Below are 24,553 nucleotides of genomic sequence, written 5' to 3'. Positions count from 1 at the left end.
TTCCATAGGCGGCTATTCTTGGCTGATCACCCGTCGACTACTAGTTGTGGCATAAAAACAAAATCTCTGCCAAAGTTCTAGGTTCTGAGATGTCATGTGTAATGATGTCACAGAGAAATTACCCTTATATTCCAGCTAAGATCCTGTCATGAATAAGAGACAGCTACAGTGAGCCAACTGAACCAACAAGAGAGTTTTGTCAGCAGTTGCCAGGGGTAAATCATGGTGCAGATTATTAAAGATGAGGCAAGTATTTATTTGGCTTCGTTGAATATTTCCAAAGAGACCAACTTGAGAACAGATGTAATCAATTTTAAGAATGATTCCCTACACCCAGGACTCTGTTGCTTTGCAGCAAGGGGGGATTTCAAGACTCCTGCTCTTTGTGCTGTATCTTGAAGGTGGCACCGTCTGGCAGGGGTGTCCAACCCATGGCCCGCAGGCTGGATGTGGCTCAGGGTGGCCATGAATCTGGCTCAGTACAAAATCGTAAATTTGCTTAAAACATTATAAGATTTTTTTTTGTGATTATGTGTCGCAATGTATTTAGTATGTGGCCCCAAACAACGCTTCTTCCAGTGTGGCCTGGAGTCGCCAAAAGGTTGGGCGCCCCTGACAGAGTAGCCAGGGGCGAATGAATCAAGAAGGGTTTTGTTCCTCCCTGATGCTCCTTTCTTGCTCTGACTCTGGCTGAGTCCAGGCCAGCCCCGAACATATCCCATTCCGTACCTGATCCCAGAGTCTACCTTAACCAAGGGAAATTCTATGGAAGCCAAAGAGTCCGCATAGTTATCCTGTTCTGGGGAAGAGAAGAGAAGAGACACGGCTATGGAGTGGGGTAGGAAAAACGGTGGCCAGTGGTATCAACAATCCTTGAGTGGTCCTTCATAAACCCACTTGGTATCCATTGCTCGATGTCATCACAACAAACCTAAATATAGAGACAGGCCAGGGATACTTCTTTGTTTATAAAGGAGAAAATTGGCTCTAAAAGAGAAGCTGAGATCCTGCCTCATCCAGGGGTGGAGTGGGCATTAGAATCCGGGCTTCATTATAGGAGGCCCAGGAGCTGGACGGACCGAAGCGGGGAGGGCAGAGGGCCTGGGTTGCCAGCGCCCTTGGATTTTGACTTTCGACATTTCCCCCAAGTGCAGCTGTGCAGAAGGTCACAAAAATGAGACTGACCAGACTGAAAGGAAGTGTTGCCTCCTAACCTTGACAGAAGCCAGCGATTTCCAGCCGCTGTGCCGCAGTGCCCTGGTGCACCACAAGACTTTCTAAAACATGCAAAACCTGACTTGAGTCAGGGACACTGACCTCTTTTCCCTAGATCATCAAATTAAAGAACGACAACAGCCAACACAATTGTGGCGGCCTCCGGCCAGCAGAGTCCACCTGTTGTGACTGAAGATGAGAATAAATGCCTAGGAGACAGCAGTCCTGTGGAGAAAAAGGGGATGGCACAGTCACTCTCTCAAGCGGAGAGCGCCCCGAGTGCCTTGGCCACTGTCTCAAGAGGAGAGCACGCCGACCCTTGCCTAGACAAGCTTTTATGTTCTTCTCAGGTCTTACATCAAAGAAGGATTTATTATCTATTACCTAAAATATTGTTGTCTACATTTTAGGTACAATCAAGGAAGTGAAAATAACATGCAGAAGGGAAAGCCGATTAGCTCTGTCCTTGGGAGAATTCACACAGGCTTTGGAAATTACCTTGAAGACAGACGATACACATTTGTTGTTTTAGACCAGGGTGATGGAGTTTTAGCAAGAGCAAGCCATAGCAGTCTGTATGCATTTTCTAGGCCTGATTCCCACTGGAAAACCTGGTTTGAGGGCCTGGCTCCTGCCCACCACCTCGCTTCTGTAGGTTTTCTGTAAAGAGCTGAGTCACATTTGCCAGATCAAAACAAACCGGTCCCCTACAGGCCACCAGTGTGTGTGAATAGCCCCCAGCGTGAATGCATCAAAATTATACCTATTTTTTGGTCAGATCAGCAACAACTATATTTTCTGGTGTGCCGCAGAATTTTAGTAATTAGTTTAAGTGTGCCAGGAGATGAAAAAGGTTGAACATCACGGATGGATGCACACATTTTAAAACAGCACACATTTGCCAATGCTTTTAATGCTTCTCTTTTTCATTTTCTGCGAATCTCACAGTACAGCCTGTCCTGAGAAGCCTCCCCACCCCTGAGAAGCCCTCTCCATCTCCTCCTCAGACCCGTCTCCTGAGGGCCTGTTATCTCCCCCATGCCTTTATCCAAACCCGCCTTCTCACTGAGGTGGGCCTTGGCCACCCAGACTATAACTATAATCCTGCTTCTGTCCTTTCTTCCTACTTCATTTTTCTCCTTTTTTTTCTTTATCAGCAATGATCACTAACACACTACATATTTTACTTACTGATCTTACCATCGATCTTACCATCCGTTATCCCTCTACATTATAAGCTCTATGAAGGCAGGGAACGTTCTGTCTGTTTTTCTGTCCACAGCTGCATCCTGGCAGTGTGTCCAGTAGCTGGCCCAGAGCAGGCCCCAGCAGGTGCACGCTGAGTCAGCACATGCACAGTGGGGGTAGTCTCTTCAGAGAACTTAACCAAGGCCACGCCATCAGTCCAGCTACGCCAACTTACACCACAGCAACTGCTGGGAGGTGGAGGGTGTTGAGAAACAGAGGCTTGGTGTGGCCCTCTGACCAAAGGTAATTGCCCCATAGCCTAGAGCAGTGATTTCCAATTCCTTTTCATCTCCTAGCTCACATAAATTAATTGCTCAAGTTCTCCAGCATACCAAAAAATGTATTTTTTTTTTGCCTGACAAAAACAGGTATGACTTTGATTCATTCACACCAGTCAGCTATGGTTGTGTAGGGTGTTGTCATATTTTTTTTTATCTGACAATCTGAGAAATAAAAGGGGTCAGTGCCCCTGACTAAAGAGTCAGGTATTGCATGTTTTAAAAATCATTGTGCCACACCGGTTGAAAATCTCTGTCCAAGAGGAAAATTGGTAAAGGAACGAAGTATATCTTTTTTGAGCCATCAGCTTCACCTGCTTGAAAGTAAACCAAATGGCAATGAACACGTCAAGACTCTCCTAGTGCAGAGCCAGTGGCCCTTTGGGTGGAATTTACCACTTCCCTAATTCCAGTAGTAGGCCCTGCTTGACTTAATCCAATTGGTGATCCCATTTCCCCCGTCTTAACGAGTGGTCCAGGGATGAGCACGTGATACAATTAGAACCCGTGAGAGGGAGACTGAGCCCCAGTGCTAAAAAGAACTTCGGAGAAACTTTGTGTAGCAATTGAGGAAAACGGACCCTGGAGTCGGCTGCCTAGATAAGCAACCAATACACCACTCACCAGCTGGCTGACCGTGAGAAAACTGATCAATTTTCTTTTTTCATCTGTAAAATGGAGATCATGCTAATAATATCCACTCCATAGGGTGGTTTTAAAGACTAAGGGAGAGAATACCAGGCACAAAGTAAGTTAACTACTATTATTACAATTCCAGTCAGAAAGGGGAAGCTAAATCTTGACCAGAACACTAGATATTAGCACATCATTCATTCATTAACTACACATTCCATGATCACTGTGGAGGTTCCATGGAGGTCACAGGCGTGAGTCCAGGTGAGTTCTGCAGGGGCATGATAGAGAGATAAACCATGCACCTACACGGTTTATCTTGTTGATACAGCAAGCAATTATGGATACAGTGACATGAGGCCCTAGGAAGGGAAAGCTTATTTAGATGATATGGACAGGTGGTGGAAAATTTACTTAAGACATTCAACAGGAAGTGTGTCAAATCCTTAAATATATGGTTATGACGCTAGATGTAATAATGATCACTTCTCCAAAACTAAACAGAACAAGTGACTCAAGGTGTTAGATTCATTCTTCTCCTTTTAAATTTCACTATTTATGTATGTTTAGGTCCTTGTTTGAAAACTCAATACAGATGCTCACGTTAAACAACCCTCCCCCCTCCCCCCCCTTCTCTCACGGACTAATCTCGGTTTTCCCCAGGGGTAAATAACCATTACCAACAATCACTTGGTAAATAGGCTCCTAATCTGGAGGGTGATTTAGCATCACATGTACTTAAGAGATAAACATATATGACCTCAGGGACATTTGGGAGATTTTGGGCCACCAGGAGAACCATGAGATGGGGAACCTGGGTGAGGTTTGGAAGAAATCACCTATCATTTTATTCTTTGTAAAATTTTGTGAGTTTCTGTGATTATGCACATTTCCTCATTTATATTCTGGTTGCAGGATGAATTCAAAACATTTCTGAAAACTGCCGGATGCAAACTTGTGGTGGTTGAATTTTCAGCAAAATGGTGTGGTCCTTGCAAAAGGATTTACCCTCTTGTTCATGTAAGTATCACCAGTCTCTGTTTTCCAGTTTTAGAAGGAATTTCAAGCCCCCAAACATTTTTCACAGAAAAATCTTAAAAGTTTGGCACTTATGAGCCATTATGGAATCATGGTTTTTCAAACATCTTGATTAGCCTGAATATAATATACCAAGATCAAATTAATTAGCACACACACCAGAAGATGAAGAGTATTTGTCTATGGGTAATTCTGCAAGGAACATCAAGATGTGCAAAAGAAGGCAATTGTACAAGTGAATGGATTATTCATAATAAGGACATTTTACCAAAGGTCTTGAGTTGAGCACTTCTAAATATTGGAATAGATTCCAGATAAACATGAAACTTGGTTTTAACTGTAATATAAAAGAATAAACTACCCCCAATTCCTCAACCCTCTTACATATTCCTTTTGTATCTTTGATCTACTTTATAAAATAGTTTAGTAAAATATTCTACTTAGTAGAATATAATTGCACATTTATATTCAGATTTTTTCCACATATACATTTGTTCAAGTTTTTGCAGGTCTTCAGATTATAATTTTAATGCCTATCCAATGTTTTTATCTATTTAATTTTTCTCTTGGCCCATTTAAAAAATTTTCACCATTTTCTTAATTTTCAGTGTAACATGCTGCAGAAAAAAACTTCAGGGCATTTTTTTCTCATTTTCCTATAAGTGCAGAAGTTTTGCATTTATAGTAAAGTTTGTGAAATCTAGTTCTTCAAACATAAACAAATTTTCATTTCTCTATGCAAGTGGAAATAATCTGGTCTATTTTTCAGTGAGGTTTCTAATATTTCAATTTTTTTGACTTGAACTCTTGAATCAACCTGAGTTAATTCTATCCACAGTTACAACCTTTGACATTTAATTTAAAATAAACTTAGATTCAAATAGAGAAATTGGCTACGTGACATATGAACATCCATTCTGTGCCTAAAATTCTTGGCATATCAGAATGCAACATTAAAATATCTGACAGGCCCCTCTATTCTGACACTCAAGACTTTATGAGAATCTCCAAAGTTCAGCTTTGGGAGTATAAATATACTCACATGTTACAGAACCAAAGCTGATCAAATTCCAACAGCCAACCAGAGGCATTTCATAAAACACAATGAAACCTAAGGCTTGGTTACCTCTCCCCTCATCCCTTCGGGCCCTAAGGGTAGTAACAGCTTTGCTGCTACATCCAGGCTCCTGCAGCCTCTCCTGCCTCTTTCTTTATTGTACGTCACAGGTAGCCCTGTGGAGATAAACCTCCCTGAATTATCCTAACTTGAATGTGCCATCTGTTTTCTCTTGGAGTCTGACTAATGCAAACATAGTTTTTAAATAAATTTTGGTGCATCCACAACTGTGAAATACTGTTAAAATGTTGAAAAGAATCAAGTAGACACATATGTCTTGAAGATAGCACAGTATTAAGTATAAAGAGCACAATAGAAGAAAATGTATAGATGTGGTTCCATTTATGTAAAATAGAAACACATATGTATATGTGTACACACACACACACATACACATATATGCAGAGAAAAAGCAGAAGACGCATACCAACGTTTTTTTCTGTGAAAGGGAGTAAAACTTAAGGGAAGACTGTGAATGGGAGAAGTTCATGTTTTGCTCTGTTTTTCTTATAATGTTTGAACTTTTACAAGAGGATGTATTCATGTATTGTGTGTAATATTTTAAAAACTCATAGTACATAAGGGGGTTGGAGAAAATATTTTACTTCCTCGAGGTCTTTTATCAATCAGAGATCAAAGCAGGAAACAAAAACCAAATCGGACAGAAAGATTTTAATACAAGAAGTTTAATCCTTATAAAATCACTGAGAGACTGGATGAATGGCCTCTGGACTGGCACACCATGAACTCTTTCCGAACACCACAGACCCACCTAGAGGGATTCTAACTTTGCCGTAATCAAAAATGGGAAGATGGCAGCCGCCACTGGAAGAAAACAAGCAAACAAACAAAAAACCACAGAGCAGCAGCCAGGGAGTCGGGAAGCTGCTGCTGCCACAGCTGCCTCTGCATATCAGGGAGCTAATGGGTGATGCTGGATCCGAGTCTGGCGGTTGCTGCTGCCTCCAGCACAACTGCCTTCCAGTACCCACAGTCCTGCTTTCTAGCAGGAACATCCAAAAACAAACAGAAAGTGCCTTCTGTCTTCTGCTGCCTTTCAAGTCTTACCTGCATGCATCTCACAGGTAAAACCAATTTTCATCCAGGACTCTAGCTGCAAGGGAGTCCAAGGAATCTTCACCTTTTGTCCTTTCTAGGCTCCGAAGGAAGGTGGAATGGAAGTTAGCTAGCTAAACCTTTCCTCAAGGAAGAAGAACTCAAGATGTTTTAGACACTCAAAAACTGTAAGTTTACAACCCATAGCATCTCTGCTAAAGGATACATTGCAATGAGAACGAGGTGAATTATAAGAAAAAGTGGTTTTTAAGAAGTCATTTAGAACTTTAAGTGTTAAGTAAATTCCACAGTCCCATTTGATGACTGAGAACAGGGGTTGCAAGTGTTTCCTGTAAAACACTAGAAAATCAATATCTTCAGCTTTGCAGGCCGTATGGTTTCTGTCATGACTACTCAGCTTTGCTGTTGTAGCACAAAAGCAGCCAATGGCAATACACAAACGAATGGATAAGCTGTGTTCCAATCAAATGCTACTTACGAGACCAGGTAGAGAGCTGGCTTTGGTTTACAGGGTACGGTCTGCTGATCCTGGGCTGAGAAGATCACCAGGCATAGACCCCCCAGAAAGAGCATTTCTGGAAAGGGAAAGGTTGCAAATTTGTTGAGAAACTACATGGTGTGATCATGCAAAGGCAGGTGTCTTTGAGGCTAATTACAGTGTACACAAAGGAGCTTCAGAAAGGAAGCTGAGGCCAGATCAAGAAGGACCTTGTGCAATAACCTAAGTTGCTGTACACTCAGAAGAATTTTAAAAAGGGTTTTGACATGATCAAATGTGGGTGTTAGAAAGTACTTTCAGCACTGTTGCTTAGGAATGGTTTGGAAAGACTGAAGGCAAGTAACCCAAGCTGAACAATAATCTCTATTTTGGAGATTTGGTGGTTTCTGGGGTAAAAAGGAAGGCCAAATTCAGGAGACATTTTAGAGTTAAAATCAACAGAATAGGTGACCCAAAAGTAACATTAAACATGAGGACAAACAGAGCGGAAGGAAGAGCTGTTGTTAGCGGCTGGGGAGAGAGGTGCTAGGTGGGAGGAGTGGACATAGTGAAGGAAGGCGATGCCCACACGAGAACTCCGACCTAGCACGGAATCATCTCTCTCCCATGTCTTCTGGCTGCTACTTGACAGAAAACTGAAAACTGCCACCTACCTGTGTATTTCCTGACAGACTTGGGATGCTCTGGAAACTTCATAAATAGAACTGATCCTGGGAATTAGGTGCCCACACAGGTCACACCCATCGCCCTGACCCCTACAGGGGAATATCCAGATATCTTCAAACTTGCAAAAAGCAAGTCATTCGCCCTCGAATTCATGGGTGACACCATTTTCCCGCCAGGCATCGAGATGCTGCCGATCAAAATCAACAACTTTCTTATCTGAAAAGTACTCTAAAACTCCGAAGGCCTTTGTGGCTATCACCTGAGAATTGTCCCCCGATTTCACCATCTTCATGAGTTTCTAAAGGAGGGACTCCCACTTCGGTCACAATCCGCGGACAAACACCTGGAGTGAACCCTCCGACGGAACTGTGCTGTCTCCACTACTCAGCCGGCTCCATGCTTCTCCCTCCTTCTCCGTGGGCGCAGCCCTCAGTGACAGCCCCATCTCCTACTGCCTGCCCTTGGCCAAGCTCAGCACACCTTATACCAGTGGTCTCCAGCCTCTTCCGCACCAGGGACGGGTGTCATGGAACACAATTTTCCCACTGAGATGGGGACAGGAGGCGGAGCTCAGGAGGTTTCATTCATTGGTCCGCCCCTCACCTCCTGCTGTGCGGCCCCCATTTGCAACAGGCCACTACCCGTCCCATTTCGCAGCCCAGGGGTTGGGGAACCCTGCCTTACACCATGATCAGAGAGAGGTCGCATTTGAAATAGGTAACTGGATATGCTTGAAATATGATGCTAAAGCAAACAAGTCAGTGTGCTATTAAATGTCAAAGTATGAACACAGCTGTCTGGAAAAAAACAAAACGAAGCAAAAGCAGCAGCTGACAGTTACAGGCTGTTTCTGCTGCTGCGTCCACTATGCGCCCCCCACCCCCATCACTAACACCATTGTCACAGCCGCTGCCAAAAAGGCTTCCAGAATGTGGAAAGCAGGGCTAAACTACGATGGTGTCTGTCCTGTGCTCTAGGAAGCCATGTTTAGGGCATGCGCAGTCGAGCAATGACTCAGAGGGGTAGTGCAACCCCGGGAGCAAGCGCAGTACAATGTGGGAGATGTGCTTATCCAAGGGGTAACACCCCGCACTCAGAGCATGCGCAGTGGGGTGACATAACCAGCATGTGCTTACAGAAGTGGCACAAGACATGTATTCATCGAAGGCTGATGGAGCATCACATCCTGCAACACTATGAAAGCAGAAGCCTTCAAACAGACAGCTGAGACAGCTGAGAGGAAGAGAACGGGCAGGCCGCTGCCCTCACCAACCCTGCCCTCGCTGACTCTGAAGCCGCTGCAGACACTGCCTTGCAAAACACTGGCCGCTGCTTCCCGGACCGAGACTCTGATCCGGGCTCTTGGGATTCATTATCCCTCGGTTCTCTTGTGTGATGTTATTGCTAATTGTTTATGAGTGGTGATTAGCGTTATTAGGTTATTACAGATTTGGATCGAATCTACTTTAATAAAAGCTGAGTGAAGAGCGCAGTCACCTGTGTGGACTCACTGTTTTTCCTTGGTGGCAGCGTTACCTGTGGGGCGCATAGACCATATAGGTGGCCTGACGCTTTCAGTTCCTAAGGCCTGGGTCAGACAGCCTGAGCAGGAGGTGGTGGGGGGTGGGGGCGGTGGTGAGGGCTGGCTTACAGGAAAGACTGTATAGTCAAATGTTTGCTCATCACACAGAGCAAAACAGAAGCAGAGAATGTTGCTTTTCTGCCTCTCACCTTCCATTTTTCTGCAAATGCTTCGCCTTGGCAGAACCTAATTGGAAGACAGCTGGCAAAGGATCCGGAAAACGCAGGTTCGCAGTGCAGTGCAGAGTAAAGCACGGGGGATGGCAGTGAGGGAGAAAGAAAGCAATTAGGCTAATGGTCGGCACAGATATTCTATAACACCTCAGCCGTTCGAGCCTTCCGCCACCCGCGGCATCACCACCTTCAAAAAGCCTGGCAAGAGGAGAAAGTAAAGGCAGCGTTTGGTATTTGGTTCAGAGGTCTGTGTTTTTCAGACCACTGAAAACAGACTCTCCCCCCAGAAAAAGCTGCTCTCTCTTCCTCCCTCTCCCCAGGTAAGTCTGGGTCCACCACATACTGCTCATTATTACTTCGTTTCGTGTCCTTGCCCAACTTTGAAACTCTAACCTTCAGTTCGGTTCTTAAGACTCTGGTTCTGCTGTTGACTTTAACTTGACCTTGGCAGTGAAATACTTTGGTGCTTCAGGGTCTAGGTAGCAGTGAAAGGCCAGAATGATGCTTAGCTGTCTTGGACATTAGTTCGTTTCTTGCTTTTGCCAAAAAAGACACCTCTAGTGTGTAATTTAATATTAACACTAAGCTAAAAGGGAATTTTTATGCTTTTCTTTTTCAAGGCAATGTCTCTGCAATACCAAAATGTAATGTTTGCTAACGTGGATATCGACGATTCTCGGGTAAGAGTTTTAAATCTTTCCACGTAGGCACGTAAAAATCTGAATGTAACTTCACTGAGAGTACTGTCTCAGTGAGTGATTATAGTCGATTTAAAGTCAAGCAGAATTTCACAGTTCTTTGTGATGAACAGTTGTAAACTCTCTCATATGCTCTAGTGTGTTGTGTATTACTTACAAAAAAAAATTTTTTAAAACAGCAAACATGGGCCTCTCCTGCCACCCCTCCCCCCTCATAGGAAGGCAGGCTTCATTAATCAATCCTCACATTCTTCACCACTTACTGACCCTGGACTCTGCCCCAGAAACCTGCTCAGCAGAGTTGCTGGAGACAGACCACACCACCTGGTTGGAGCTGGGCTCAGGATGAAAAGTGAATTTCACCCCTGTGATTATGAATCAATTTCTAACTCAATGCATTACAGACGTTTTAATCTATCTTACTTACCTCTTGCTGTATCTTTTTTCTTTTTTTTGGTAAGGTTTTTTTAAACATCACAAGAAATTCCAGGAAATCTTTCTTTCATGTCCCTAGAGCCTTTCTTTCTGAACCCATCCGCCAAAAATAATCAGCTGCAAGTCCTCACATTGTGCCTTATTATACACAGAGTGTGGCTACAGAATTATTCTTCCTAACATTTGTTTTACTTGTCATGAGGAAAAGTAACAATAAGTGGTGACCTATGCAAACATCAGAATTTGAGCTTTAGAATAGCAAAAGAGCATGTGATCCACCCATTCTGCTCTTTCATATGTTTCCTTCTCGTGTGGGTATGTATATCTAGGAGTAGAATTGTTGGGTCACATGGTTACTCTGCATTTAAGTTTTTAGGGAACTGACAAACCATTTTCCAAAGCAGCTGAACTATTTTGCATTCCCACCAGCAATGTCTGGACATATGATTTCTCCACATCTTCCCTAACACATTATTGTTTGCCTTTTTAATTGTAGCTCTTTGGCTTTTAAGATTAAACAAAACGCACAATTTTCTTTCCAGTTAGTAATTTATTTATTACTTGTTGTCATTGCTGTTATTATGGAAATTATAATGTAATGTGTATGTGCACATGTGTGTGAGTGTGTGGGGGGAGTGTGGTAGTAGCAGAGAAGAGATTTAGTACCATGAGTGACAAGTATATCACAGAGAAAAAGCCCAATTCTGTTGACCCTGTGGGTGATTTTCTTTTAACTCTAAACAAGATCAACAAAAACTGCCATTGAAAGCGGATTGTAATAGATTAAAACAACTGACATGTTGACATTTTTCTTTTTTTTTTTGCTCCAAATTTTTTACAAAGATGGGCCATGAAGAGGAGTAGGCTTAAAAAAAGAAATATGTAAGCCTCACTTAAAATGCTAGACCATTATGTCACTCCATATCTCAAGTGCAAGAAGTGTAAATTATAAAGATACCTTTACTCTTCCTTCTTCCTTTTCCCCCACAATGTGCTCTCTCCATCTTGGCTTCTACTGGGTCCCTCTGCAATCTTTTTCTGGTTCTTTTAAGCAGAGCTCATTTAGTCATTCAACACATTCTGTTTCGGCATCCCCCCTCACCCCTCTTTTCCACCTCTGGGGTGAGAAAGCTCAGGAGAGCTGGGAACAGTCATTTTCTATTGTAGCACCCTGGAAGCTTGGGGGATACGTTAGAGAGTTCCTGGTAGGAGAAGCTTAAAAATGTCAGCTGTCCCTGAGCTTTAAGATAAGCCTTCTGAGAAGTCACCCAAGTCTATGCTTGGTACAAAAAGAGGGTACCAAATTTTGACTTTGTGACATTTCTTTTCTTCCCCAGGAGTTGGCCAAAACTTGTCACATCAGAGTAGTACCTACATTTCAGATGTTCAAGCAAGCCCAAAAGGTATGTTTCCATGATAAACTGGCAAAGTTGAGATAGATTATAGAACCATCAGAATCTAAAAAAGAAAAAAAAAAGACTGGAGTATCCTGGATGGATTAAACAACCGTGTTTATTTTTAATACTTAACAATGTAATTCTTACTTCTGAGCTTTACATATTGGCAAGGAGTTAAAAAATGCATGAATGATAATAAATTTCCCCATTCAGACCACCTGAGGAGTCCAAATACATAAGAAATACCCTACTATTACCTCTCTCTGGGGTAAACCATTCAGAAAGAATCTTACCAAAAAAAGGACGTGATGAAATTCTCATACAAATGTATACAAGTTTTAACAACACTTGAGCAATAGAGTTAAATAATGTTTCAAAAAAAAATAATAAAACGACCTGTTCCCTCTCTTGCGTGCTTACTTGAAGACTGAAGCTGTTTAACATATGCAGCGTCATCCTCCCCCGCCTCCACGTCAAGTTCTCTGTGGCATCTTTTGTTTTCTTCTCTCGTCCACCTCAGAAACAAGGATGCTTTCTCCTTCCAAATCCATTCCATCCACCGCATCTTGATTAAATTCTTTCCATTCTGTTCCAGGCTTCCACTCACTGGCAGAGTCATAGTCCATTAGGCCTCTTCTAAAAGCACAGTGTGCAAAAAGCCTTCTGGTAATTCCTCCTAGAACACAGACTGTGGAGAATATTTGCCTCCCTTGAAAATAGGATTTGCTCCCTTGCATTCAATCAGGAGACTTAGGGAATTCGTGGTTTTCCCTTTTTCCATTGCTGCCAAGAATCTCAGGGTTCCTTCCACTACTCAAACACTGTCGCCTCCCTTAGCCAGTTTCCGGGCATTTCCTAACTACCGTCCCCACACGGCCCCATGCTTTTGATGTTTTGCTATTCTGTCTTGCTCTTGATTCTAGCTCATTTCAAATATTTTCAAGGTGTATAGAATATAAATAAAATAAAAAACTAAAATAAATTAAGCCATTATAACAATGATGCAGGGCCCTGGTGTACAATGGGCATTCCTCGGTGCTAGAAGTTTTCACCCAGAAGTTGGCTAAGCATCTGGCAGGGATGCCCTGGCAACAACAGCTGCCGTTGTTTCACAGCTTTAGGGCGCAGGGCAGCCAAAGCCAATTACAGTCCATAAATAAGGTGGGTTTGTTCCTTCTTGCTGTATTTCTCAGTGTTTTCACCTGAGACATCACATTTTTGTTCCAGTAACGTTAATGGTGGTTTAAAAAAATAGTGCATTCCTGTGGTATCTTCCAGGTGGGGCATTCAAAATCTTGGCTGGCTTTTGTAACCAGAATAGTATATTGTATTCTATTATAAGTAGTTCATAAATTTGGTTTACAGACCCTCTTAAAAGCCAGTAAAGACTATAAGCTCTCTCCAGCAAAATGTACATAGTGCGCATGTACTGACATGCGCATATCATACCAGGGTACCCGTTGAGCCCCTGAAGCCAATCAAGAGATTCCCTTGGATAACACCTTTGTTTCCACATCAGCGTTGGTAGATGTCCGTGGAAGGGGGGAAGGTAGAGTAACAAAGACCTAGCAAGTCCTGGCCAACTGCTTAAGCATGGGCCACTGGCAACAGTCGGTTCCACCTCTCATTCTTTGATAGGATAAAATGCAGTTCAGTCTTCTCATAAGAGTGATGGGATATGGGTACGTAGATAAGTAACAAATGGATTATTCACAAATGAATAACTCAAAAGAACTGAGCTGTCCTATTAAGTGAGAGGAAACTTGGCCTTTATGCTTGTGGCGCACACGGCTCTTGCTGAAGTCATAGAAGTCATTTCCAGCCAGCACCCCGCTTGACACAGGCACAGAGGGGAAAAGAATCCCAAGTAGTCAGCAACACTGTGTACTAAAAAGAGGACAGTTTTGGAAGCAAGGGGTCACAAACTCAGTGTCCTCAAGGGTCAAGCAGGGACAATAGGTGAGACAATGGAAGTGAGGAAGATGGTGGGTGGCCCTTGAAAAAATCACCCTCCCAAATGCTCACTGTTCAAGTTCATAAAAAATAGTGTTGGACCCACCCTCTAAGAATAGTGTCTGCAGCTAATTTCTGCCGTCTTTGGAGTCAGACAGCTGTAGGTTGGACCCCAGGTCTGCCTCCTATTAGTGAGTTACCCTGGAAATGTGTTTTAACCACCTTGAGGCGTAGTGGCCTGCCCTGTGCAATAGGGACTGTATCACATGTATCTGAATGATTGTCATGAAAATGTATGCAAGGTGCCCTAGCCCTGGACTTGGCACACACTGCAAAATGTAGCTGCTAGCAGAGCCCCAGGATCTACCTGTACACCCATTTTCCTGAAAATGTAGAAATAAATAGAACTTCGGAAATAATAATTATGAGAAATCCCCAAAGCTCTTTGACTAACTACAATATCCATCTAAAGTAAGTCATCCTAGCACGGAGGAACTACCTACCCAATGACAGCCAACCTGGTAAGGATTGTTTCAGACGCAGAAGGGTTCTGCATGAGAAGGGAAAAATAAGAACTCTTACACGGTCTTCAGGGTACCAAAGGGTGCAGATTCCTGAAAGGAGTTTCCTATCAGCCCATAAGCAGCTGATTCATGGGGAAAGATTAAGATTAATTGACTTAATTGACGGGAGGACGCAAGAACCGAGTGAGACCGGGGGAGGCGGGCGGGGGGGCGGGGAGGCGCGGAGTGCAGCAACCATTTATCACCATGTTGCAACCTTGACCGCATTGCCATTGCCAAAGGCACTGCTCTGGGCTTTAGTAACAGAAAGGCAATAATTGCTCATGCGCCTCTTTTCTCCAGGGCAGGGATTAGGGTGAGGCAAGTGAGGCAGGATATTTCAAGTACAAGGTGGAAGGAACCCTGTCTTTATGTGAATGTTTCGTGTTGTGTTTACTATGGACTTTTGCATTCATTTTTAATACTTTTAAAAATGTGTTAAACTATTATTTATCTTGAATCCTGAGTCTCTGGCACTCCTTAAATTTACACCCTAGTCCAAGCCCCATTGTTCTCTGAATTTTAAATTGTTGAAAAATGGGTAATCCTCCAGAAAGACTTTACAAGACTCCATGGCAGCCTGTACTCACAGCTAAGATTCATCACAGCAAAGAGTAGAGAGTGAAACAGCAGGAATCAGAAATACACTGATGGAGTCCGGAGAGGTTCAGCACGGACTCCTGATGTTCTTCCTTGTCCAAGGACACACGAAAATATTCTCTCTGGCAATGAATTTTAGGGGCATGTGTAGAATGTCTCTACTTGAGGGATCTCCTTTTGAGTCTCAGGGTCTGAAGACTTGGTGTGGGGACTGGTCACACAGACGTATCATGCTAGGCAACCATTGCTACATGACTAGCCATGACGGTGGAAACTCAGGACCCCCAAAACAAAGCCTGATTCACATGACCAATGCTGATGTTTTCACAAAGCAACTTGACAAGCCACTGAGTAGCGGTCCTTCACTCCAAACTGATACAAGGTCTGTCTGGAAGGTATCCAGCTATGTAATACAAGAAACAGAGATTTTTATTGAAGGAGATATGAGAAACATTGTACATAGGACAGCGATGCCTCAGTCTCCACCAAAGTGGGCACCTTGGGACCTCACACAGTTCTCCCAGCTGCCATCAGCTGCCCCGCTGTATTTTCCTCAATCTCATCGACAGTCCAAAATCTCTTCCCTTTCAAAGCTGATTTTAATTTTGGGAAAAGCCAGAAGTCACAGGGCACCAAATCTGGGCTGTAGTGGGGAGCTGAGTCACCTGGATGACTTGATCTTTTGCCATAAAACTCTGCATGAGACGTGATGCATGAGCAGGTGAGTTGTGGTGATGAAGCTGCCAATCACCAACTGCCCATAGCTGCGACCTTCAGAATTATCCGAATATTTTCCACAGAGGAATGCTCACACTTCACACAAAACGTGAGGCAGATTCATTGCTCTACTCGCTCAGTCATTTTGAATGGGACGGCCACACAGTACACATGCTCACTCAATGATGTCTATTGTCCCTACTGACTAGTACAGTGAAGTGGTCATTGTTCACACATGCACAGTCCAGTCCACTCTCCTAGGCTGCCAGGTTACATCAGTGCACAAACCATTCTTGTTGTATGAACAATGGTTGAACTTTTTCCGGATAGACCTCTATAATAAAACATCAATCACTAACACAAAGAAAATTCAGAGGGCCACATTTTCTGAGTAATTGGTGAAAGTTCTCTCATGATTCTCTTGGAGACATGCAAGGAGCAAGCTACCAGATATGCTGTGTTAATTATTTTCTTCCATGGTGTGAAGTAGAAAATCAAACATCACCTTTATTTTAAGTAACAGAAATGCCAAGTAGGACTAACTAAAGGGCGTGGCTTGTACCCACATCAACAGACTTCCCACGATCCCTTGAAAATTGACTTTTAGATGACCCGTCTATGGGAGGTTTGGGGCAGCAGAAGAGAAACTTAACCACCAGGTGAAGGTGATATTGCTGCTTTTCACAACTATGGACCCCCGAAAGTGAGGTCAGAGGGCGAGAGCCTTCGAGACCTATCTGTAGGAAATCAAACTTAGGCCCCCGTCGGATGTGTTTTCCAGAAGAGCAGTGGGAGGAGAGCAGACCTGTCCCTTCAGCAGAATATCCCCCCAAAGGGAGTAGATAGAATGGGCTCTCTCCTGCACCTAGGTTTAACCGAGAAGCTCGCCTCTGAACTTGGACAGAAGTCAGGGAAGGGGAAAAACAAGCATACTTTCCTAGTACTTCAGAGTGGAGCAGGTTTTCCAGGGGAAACATGAGGAGTACATGCCACTGAAGGAAATGGCTCCAAAGTCATCCCCGAGTTCCATCCCACGCTTCTCGTGATGGGCAGAATGACATCTCCTCCGGCCGCAGTCCAAATCACTTTTCCTATTCCAGTGTGGCTCCAAATGAAGTCCCACAATCCAGCCCCGCCCCCTCTTCCCTTCAGCCGGAAGCCGTACTAAGTCGCTAACTGGCTCTCGGTCAGCTTCATGTGTGTCCTCAGCAACTTCAGCTGATGGCAGAGAATAAAGGTTGGCCAACTACGGCCCAGAGGCCATATCTAACCCTCCACCAGTTTTTGCCAAAAAAAGGTGTCACTGGAACACAACCATACCCATTTGTTTAAATATAGTCTGTGGCTACTTTCACACTGTACTAGCAGATTTGAGTAGTTTCAACAGAGACCATGTGCCCTGCAAAGCCTAAAATAGGTGTTATCAGTCCCTTTGCAAGACAGCGTGTCAGTCTCTAACACAGAAGGAGAAAAGCACTTTAGTCATTGCTTATGCCATGGAGGTTCTCATAAAGATACGTGGGCAGAGTTTCAAAGTGCAAGTAAGTTAGTAATTTATTGAAATCTCACTATTGTAATGGGTTGAGAAAAAGGCCAGTCTAGATTAGGAAGAAAATGAGATAATAGATTGCTTTTACATGTTTTGTGCTTGAATTCACACCCATATCATTTCAAGCTGTTTGAAACAGACAGTTTCAAAGAGGCCCTGCCTGACTTCTTGGTTTGCTTTTTGCTCAACTCCAAAAGAGCTTAGCGGGGCTGCTGACATGTGCAAGGCCTGCCCCGGGTGTTGTGAAAGCCCGAGGGGAAGTGTGCAAACACCTGCGCCGTGATGCAGATGGTTCTGGGGAGGAGCGGGTCTGGGGTGGGGGTCAGAGAAACAGCCAAGACAGAAACAAACAGGGCTTAACACTGTCCACCTCCCAATAGAAGCTTAAGGTACTTTTAAAATTTTCTTATTAGACGTGTGCTTTCCATCTTATTTGTGGGACTTACTGCCTTAATAAATAAACCCTTCCTAAAGAAAAAGAGCATCATACTATTACAAATGACAAGATTGTACTGTACATGCAAACATTTCTACTGTACACACGAACATCCCCCCAAAATGTCTTGTGTTGGTTGGTGGGTTGAGATTTCTTTTTTTTTTTTTTGTGCTGTTCCTGTTGCCGTTGCTTTCAGGATTTTGTTGTTATTAACCCAAATGTTTTTGACCCAGTACAGATGTCTGAAAATTTTTTTGAGCTTTCATGCAGCTGGTTCAAATACAACGTTAGTATTCACTCAACCGCATTGCGTATCAACTGGCCAAGACATTTTATAATTATTCTATGACTGCAGCATTAGTCAGACCCCTGATCTTACACTCTCAGAAGACCCTCTGTTAGGAAGGGACCACTGTGTCCAGCCTGTTTGCACTTTCCCGGTAACAGAAATAGACTTTTACGGAGGATTTAAAAAAACACTGCCTCTGGTTGTAGCTGGATAGGTAAGTGGGGAAGTTTACTTCATGAGCCTATTTTTGCGTATATTTGAAAATGTCCAAGGAAACAACCTTTTTTAAAAAAACCTGACTGTTGGACATGGCTGTTTCTGTTGTGCATGGACAGCCACCCTGTATCCCAAGTGACCTGGAGCTTATAAATGTCATTAGCAATCCTTAGCAGAGGACCAGCAGTCCATGGGAAGTGAAGACATTGAGAAGACAGAAGTCAGAATTGTTCTGCAATGCTCCGGAGTAGAGGATGCCTTTGAGAGACACAGCCAAACATTCAGGTTAAAATGAGAAAACATTTTAGGCAGAACAAATGGATTAGTTGCCTTGCATCCATTTTCTCTTAAAAAAAAAAGCTACTTAAGAAATAAGCTCTTATCAGTAAACTGCTCTTCCTTCATTAACTGCATTTATCAAGCTCCTGTATGCAACGCCCGTGCTAGACTGGAGACACAGATGCAACATTTGCTTTTGGCACACTGGACAGGGAGAGCCTAACATAGGTCCCAGTATGAGGAGTGTGTGCCTTCCAGTGCCGGAGACTAAGCATTACCCAGAGTCTCAGACCCGTACTTCAGTGATGAGACATCAGCTTCACTCAACTCACTTCAGGCCTAAAGCCGTTCACAGAGCACCCAGGTGCAAGGCTCTGGGTTAGAAATGAACAACATAGAGGAAGGAACAAGGTACTTGGTTCCCGTCCTCGGACTAACGAGGAAGAAAGATAACAAAATCATCTCTTTGTAGTGGAAGGCGCAGGGGACTGTGAGATCACTGAGAAGACTTCGAGGCAGGCTTCATGAGTTAAATCTTGAGGAGGGTTAGGACTAGCAAGTGGGAAAAATGGGAAGAAACAAAGAGATATAATAAAATAGCATGGCTGTGTGTCAGGAATTGTTCGATCATGATATCACAATAGTATGAAATGACTAAGTTATCACTAGCATATGAACTTCATGAGGGGATCTTGTCTGGTTTTCTGGCTTCTAGTGGGGACTGATGAAGTATTTGTTAAGTGAATTTATCTGGAAAGTTTGCTAAAGTTTATGGTCAAGTGTGGCATAGATGTATACAAGGCAAAAATCAAGGACTCCACGTAAGAGACTTGAACTTGATGATGATGGAGAAACATTGAAGAATTTCACAAGGAAGGATAGCATGCCTGCACTTGTGTTTTTTGTTTGTTTGGTTCGTTGTTTTGACGGGGGGCAGAGGGGGTAGCTTTGAGGGTTAGAAGGAATCTAAGGGGCACAAGACTGGAGACAAAAACAAATTAGAAGCCATTGCTGAAGTCCAGGTGAAAGCTGACGAGTTCAGTGGCAAATGTAATCCCACCTGAAGCCCCCAGAGTGGCTGACATGAAAAAGACTGGCAGAACCAAGGGCCATCGAGCCTGCGGAGCAACCAGAACACGTGGGCTCTGCTGGCAGAGTGCCAGCTCATGCCATCGCTTTGGAAACCCACTGGGTGTCTCCTAGTGAAGCCGACCTCCGTAATCCCACCTTCAGGGACACGACAGAGCCCGACAGGAATGAGTGTTCATATGTCCTCAAAGATATCCCCACCGAGATGTGGGGACGAATGTCCCCCTCGGCACTATTGTTCTTGGCCTGACTGGATAAATTGTGTTAGTCGTGCAGCAAAATAATTCTTTTTAAGACACGAAAGATGAATCTGCTGCCACTTATACAGGTAAATGTCACTATGTTGAATGAAAGAGATCAGATACAGAAGAATACCTACTGTAGAATTCCGTTTATGGAAGTTTAAACACAGACTGGAACAACTGATGGTGATAAACCCAGATTAGTGGTTGCCTTTGGGCCCAGGGCAATGATTGGGAGGAAGGGGTCTGGGTACCCGTGAAGCTCGGTATCTTGATCTGGACATGGTTGTGTGGATGTGCTCTCTTTTCTAATATTCCTGCAAACTCTATGCTTCACGATTTGTGCAGTTGTCTGGGTGCACATGAATTTTTTTAATGTGGCCTCGGTTCCCTGGCTCCAGTAACAGGGTGGCTGGTGGTGCCCATACAAGGTTCCATGCATCTAAAGGGAAGAGGAGTCCAGTTCCATAGTAGCTGGGGCTCTTCTCGCACTTGTGGCTTCTGGCTGCCCTTGGTGGCTGTCCTGGTGTCACAGCATAAGCTCTCATAAAGTCCATGGTCATGGAAATCACCCCTTCCTGGAAATCTACCTCGGGACTTTGCCCTCCTATTTCTCATCACCCCTGCCCCCAAGCCTGTGCCATCCCTGTGTGAGGAGCAGTCTCCTACACGAGGAGAAGCTTTTCTTTAGGGAGCCAAACTCTCTTTGGCTCCACGATGCCCTTTGGTGGTGGGGGAGGTCCTAAAATAAACAGGCACAATGAGATCCCTGAAGTTATTCCCATAAGGACACACAAAATACCTTCCTATACACCACAGGGGGTCCAGAGAACTCTAGAATCACACGATAGTGGTCGTGGGGAGCAGACACGCCTTGGGAACTTCCCATCCCTTCCTTGCCAGTGTGTCTCTCCTGCTAGGCTTTCCATGTTCCTTCACTTGAGTCGAGCCATTCCAGAAGCAGAGGAGTAGAGGACAGGAATCTAAAACAGAAGCCACCAAGAAGGACTGCAGACATAGGGACACCTGCCTTTCAGCTCCCGTGGGGAAAGACAGAATAAGACTGTGGTTTCCGCCCTGCCTTCCAGCTCCGCGTTGGCGAGAGACAGAGGGTGAAGCCCCTTTAAGAGCAGACTGAGCTGTCCAGGAAGTCCCGCTGCCTCCAAGTGAAAAGTCATTTAAAAAGTATTCCCCTCTCAACTCCTCATGCCTTTGGGGCATGCTGCCTTGTCATCATCCCTGGCTTCCTAGGAATGTACTTAGCACTTTGATCACTTAGATAAGCTTAGTATCTTCTTCCTGCTCCCTGACAAGTCCAGTCATTCAGGTGGCCACACCCTGCCTATGTCCTTGCCAGGACTCCTTGTCTTGGTACCCGCTCTGGCCGCAGAGGATTATGAAACTCTCTTCATGCCTAGAGCCACCATCCAGCTGCCACCTGACTCGTAAGCAAGAGAGACTCTCATAGACCCTTGCTGACACCCTCCTCCCCAGGTGGTCAAGGCCAAGGCCAAGAGAACTTTTTGTAGAGGAGATGACTATAAAGCAGACAACCCAGATAAATCATGAAATTCTGCACCCACACTTAGGTAAACCTATTCTCAAGAATCCAAAGAGCAATTTGCTGCTATAGAAGTGGATTCCTGGGCAAGCCGGTAAGTGAAATGGGACTCTGTGTTGAGACAGAGTCACAACACAGGGGCTTACTTCAAAGGAACAGAAGGAACCGTGATGCCCGCAGGCAGCACCCAGACTGAATGCTGGGGAAGCAGAACCACTCGATGTGGGAATCGCTCCTTCTCTTCTGCACACTGAGCAGGGAAGTCACTCCTAAACTTGTCCAACCCCCGCCCCAAAGTCCAAACACTGTGTTTTGGCTGCTGAAATCTCCCTCCCTGGAGAATCAAGTCTTCAGCCAGTCCCAGCTTCAGTTTTCCCACACCGTTCCTTCTTTCCAACTGCCTCAGATAACTGATACTAAAAGGATAGTGAATAGTAAGGTCTTTAACTTTCCTGTTTCATCAAATATAAGATGCTCATTGAGAGATGCACCGTCATTTTATACACTCCTGAGAAGTGTCCCAAATAAAATATTCCAGCCCCCCGTGAAAGGCATCCTGATTCAGAGGTGTGAAATTCTGAAAAGAAAATGTGCTGCTTAGAAGCAATTGGTTGCAAGGCTGTCACCTGGGCAACAGTCAGGGAGTGGACAGTCACAAGCCATTGGACTTCAGGAACTCATGTCTGTGAGTTAGCAAGCCCTGAATACCAATGGATAGAAGTTCAGACATTTCAGTGACTGGGTTTCATCATTTTCAACAACTTTGTATGTTTTAGATTTTAATGTAGGGGAATATCATGGCAAATTGTATAAAACTAGAAAACACTAGCATAAACAGTTTTGAAAAGGTACCAAACAATTAAAACATCATGAATTGAATGTGTCCAATGCATATTTATATTTAAAATATCTTGTCGATGTTGAAAATGAACAGAGGATGATTTTACAAGCAGGAACAAAACTCTTAAACGCTTTAACGTCTTTGCAGTATTTAAACCAATAAACATTTCACCTTTGTGTATTTGTGAACAGATTTTTGAATTTTGTGGAGCTGATGCTAAGAAATTAGAAGGGAAGATTCGAGAACTAATGTAAGCTGATCTCCAAGGCAAAATACACTTGCAGCATTCCAGAAGCCCACAGCAAAGTGTCCGTGTTTTTATTTCCAACAAATATTGCAATGTTGTCTGGCCTCTTTCCTAATGCTTTACAGGTTGAATTCCATATCGCAGTCTCACTGCAAATTTCTGAAAAGCCTTGAGCTCTCAGAGACTGTGTCATTCCCATTCTCAGCAGGAGTGCCCAACCTGCAGCCTGTGGGCCTCATGCAGCCCAGGACAGCAGTGAATGCGGCCCAACACAAAATTATAAATTTACTTAAAACATTATGAAATATGTTTGTGATTACATGTTGCAATGTATTTAGTGGGTGGCCCAAGGCAACTCTTCTTCTTCTGGTGGGACCCAGAGGCGCCACAAGGTTGGACGCCCCTGCCAGGGTGTCCTTTCTGCTTACTCGGAGCACATTTCCTTAGGCAATGTTGTTATGACCTTCGCAACAGAGACCCTGAACAGCTAAACATCATCAGGTCATGGAGGTGGTTTCCCAGAGATCACCGAAGATGGAGTTCTTCACAGTGACCTAGAAACAAACAAACATCTCATCACCCTGGTGCGCTCCAAATACACAGGGGCCCCCTCCCGACTAAGCCCTTGTTTGTGGTACAAGATTCTTTTCCAGTGTGTTACCTAGACCTGTGTCATTTTTCTCTCTCTCATTTCCTTCCTCAAGTTTTTTTATAAGTTACATTTAAAAAAAAACCCACGAAAACAAAAGCTGGAAAGTCATTTTACTACCTATGTATTTTTTTAAAACTGAGATAGCGCAGACATTTAGAGGTCAGAGAGCAGGGCTCCTCCTCATACTAACTCTGCCCGCCACGGGGCTGCCGTGGGAGGATCGGTAAGGCTTCCACGTCACGTAGCAGAGCCAGCTCTCCCTAACCGTCGATGACTGAGATTTCGACAAAGTATGGCGTCCGTGTGCCTTGTTAGAGTTCTCTGGAATCTAGAACAGAGGAAACAAACACACGCTAGCTTAAGCAAAAAGCAGCATCTATTAATCATTCAACAAAGGTTTACGCAGCACCTATTCTGTGCCAAGGACTTTGACAGTCACTTCAAATAGGCATGCGGGGCCCAGGGTATGTCTGAGTGCCCCTGTCCTCTACTTTTCTCTTTTCGTCTGAATCATCATTCCTGTTGTTTTAATAGCTGTTCTGTACTCCCCAGTCCTCGGGTTGGAAAGTGGCCCCTTGGAATAACTCCAAGGTATCTCATTCAAGAGACCCGTCAGACCAGTCCAGAAGACTCCAGCCACAGGGCAGGGTCACAGGATAAAAACAGTTTTGCTCGTACTGTAAGGGTGGGTCTGGGGGTGGCAGGAACCCCAGACAAGCAAGAGGCTGGGAAGACTTAAAATATTGTGTCCCCTACTAAATACAAATGTTTTTTAAAAAGTAACGATTTAAAGCAAAAATTATTGAATGAATGTACAAATATCCAGCTGTACTTATACACATGAATACTTGTGTACTTAGGTGCTAGGCAATATGCTAAGCCCACTGCATCCATCCCCCATTGAACCATTGCAACAATTCTGTAAATAGCTGTGTCCTGATAAATGTTTAACAACTGATCCTGTGGGTAGGGGGTGGGGGTGGGGGTCCTGGTTTGTAGTGATTGCCAATTCCTATGGTGTAAATACTTGGTAGATTTCAAGCTACCGACATGACCTCACAGAACATGGAGCTGGGAAAAGATGTACGTTAAAGGCTCTTGTGAGCTGGTTAAGATTTAGCACCAGGACACCACTACATATAAATGAGGTACTCCTTTTATCCCTATTTTCTTGCAGAGGAGAAAACAGATACATCACAGTTAAATGGCCTGCCCAAGTTTCCCCAGATGAATCTGTATTAGACCCCAAGCTGTCTGATCCCA

The 24,553-nt window shown here is 44.0% G+C and overlaps 1 protein-coding gene across 1 annotated transcript; it reads left to right on the top strand.

The window, feature by feature from the left end:
* Positions 1 to 222: 222 nt before the first annotated feature.
* On the top strand, positions 223 to 22,689 carry TXNDC8 (thioredoxin domain containing 8). Its single transcript, XM_045841048.1, has 5 exons — positions 223 to 246; positions 4,290 to 4,394; positions 10,147 to 10,206; positions 11,997 to 12,062; positions 22,583 to 22,689. Exons 1-5 carry the CDS (start codon positions 223 to 225, stop codon positions 22,643 to 22,645), a joined length of 318 nt encoding a protein of 105 aa, XP_045697004.1. The 3' UTR covers positions 22,646 to 22,689.
* The last annotated feature ends 1,864 nt before the right edge of the window (positions 22,690 to 24,553 follow it).

The sequence above is a fragment of the Phyllostomus hastatus genome, unplaced genomic scaffold, assembly GCF_019186645.2.
Source record: "Phyllostomus hastatus isolate PE091 unplaced genomic scaffold, TTU_PhHast_1.1 phas_contig_34, whole genome shotgun sequence".
In the NCBI taxonomy this organism is placed as follows: domain Eukaryota; kingdom Metazoa; phylum Chordata; class Mammalia; order Chiroptera; family Phyllostomidae; genus Phyllostomus; species Phyllostomus hastatus.
This window is presented reverse-complemented; position numbering and strand designations above follow the sequence as displayed.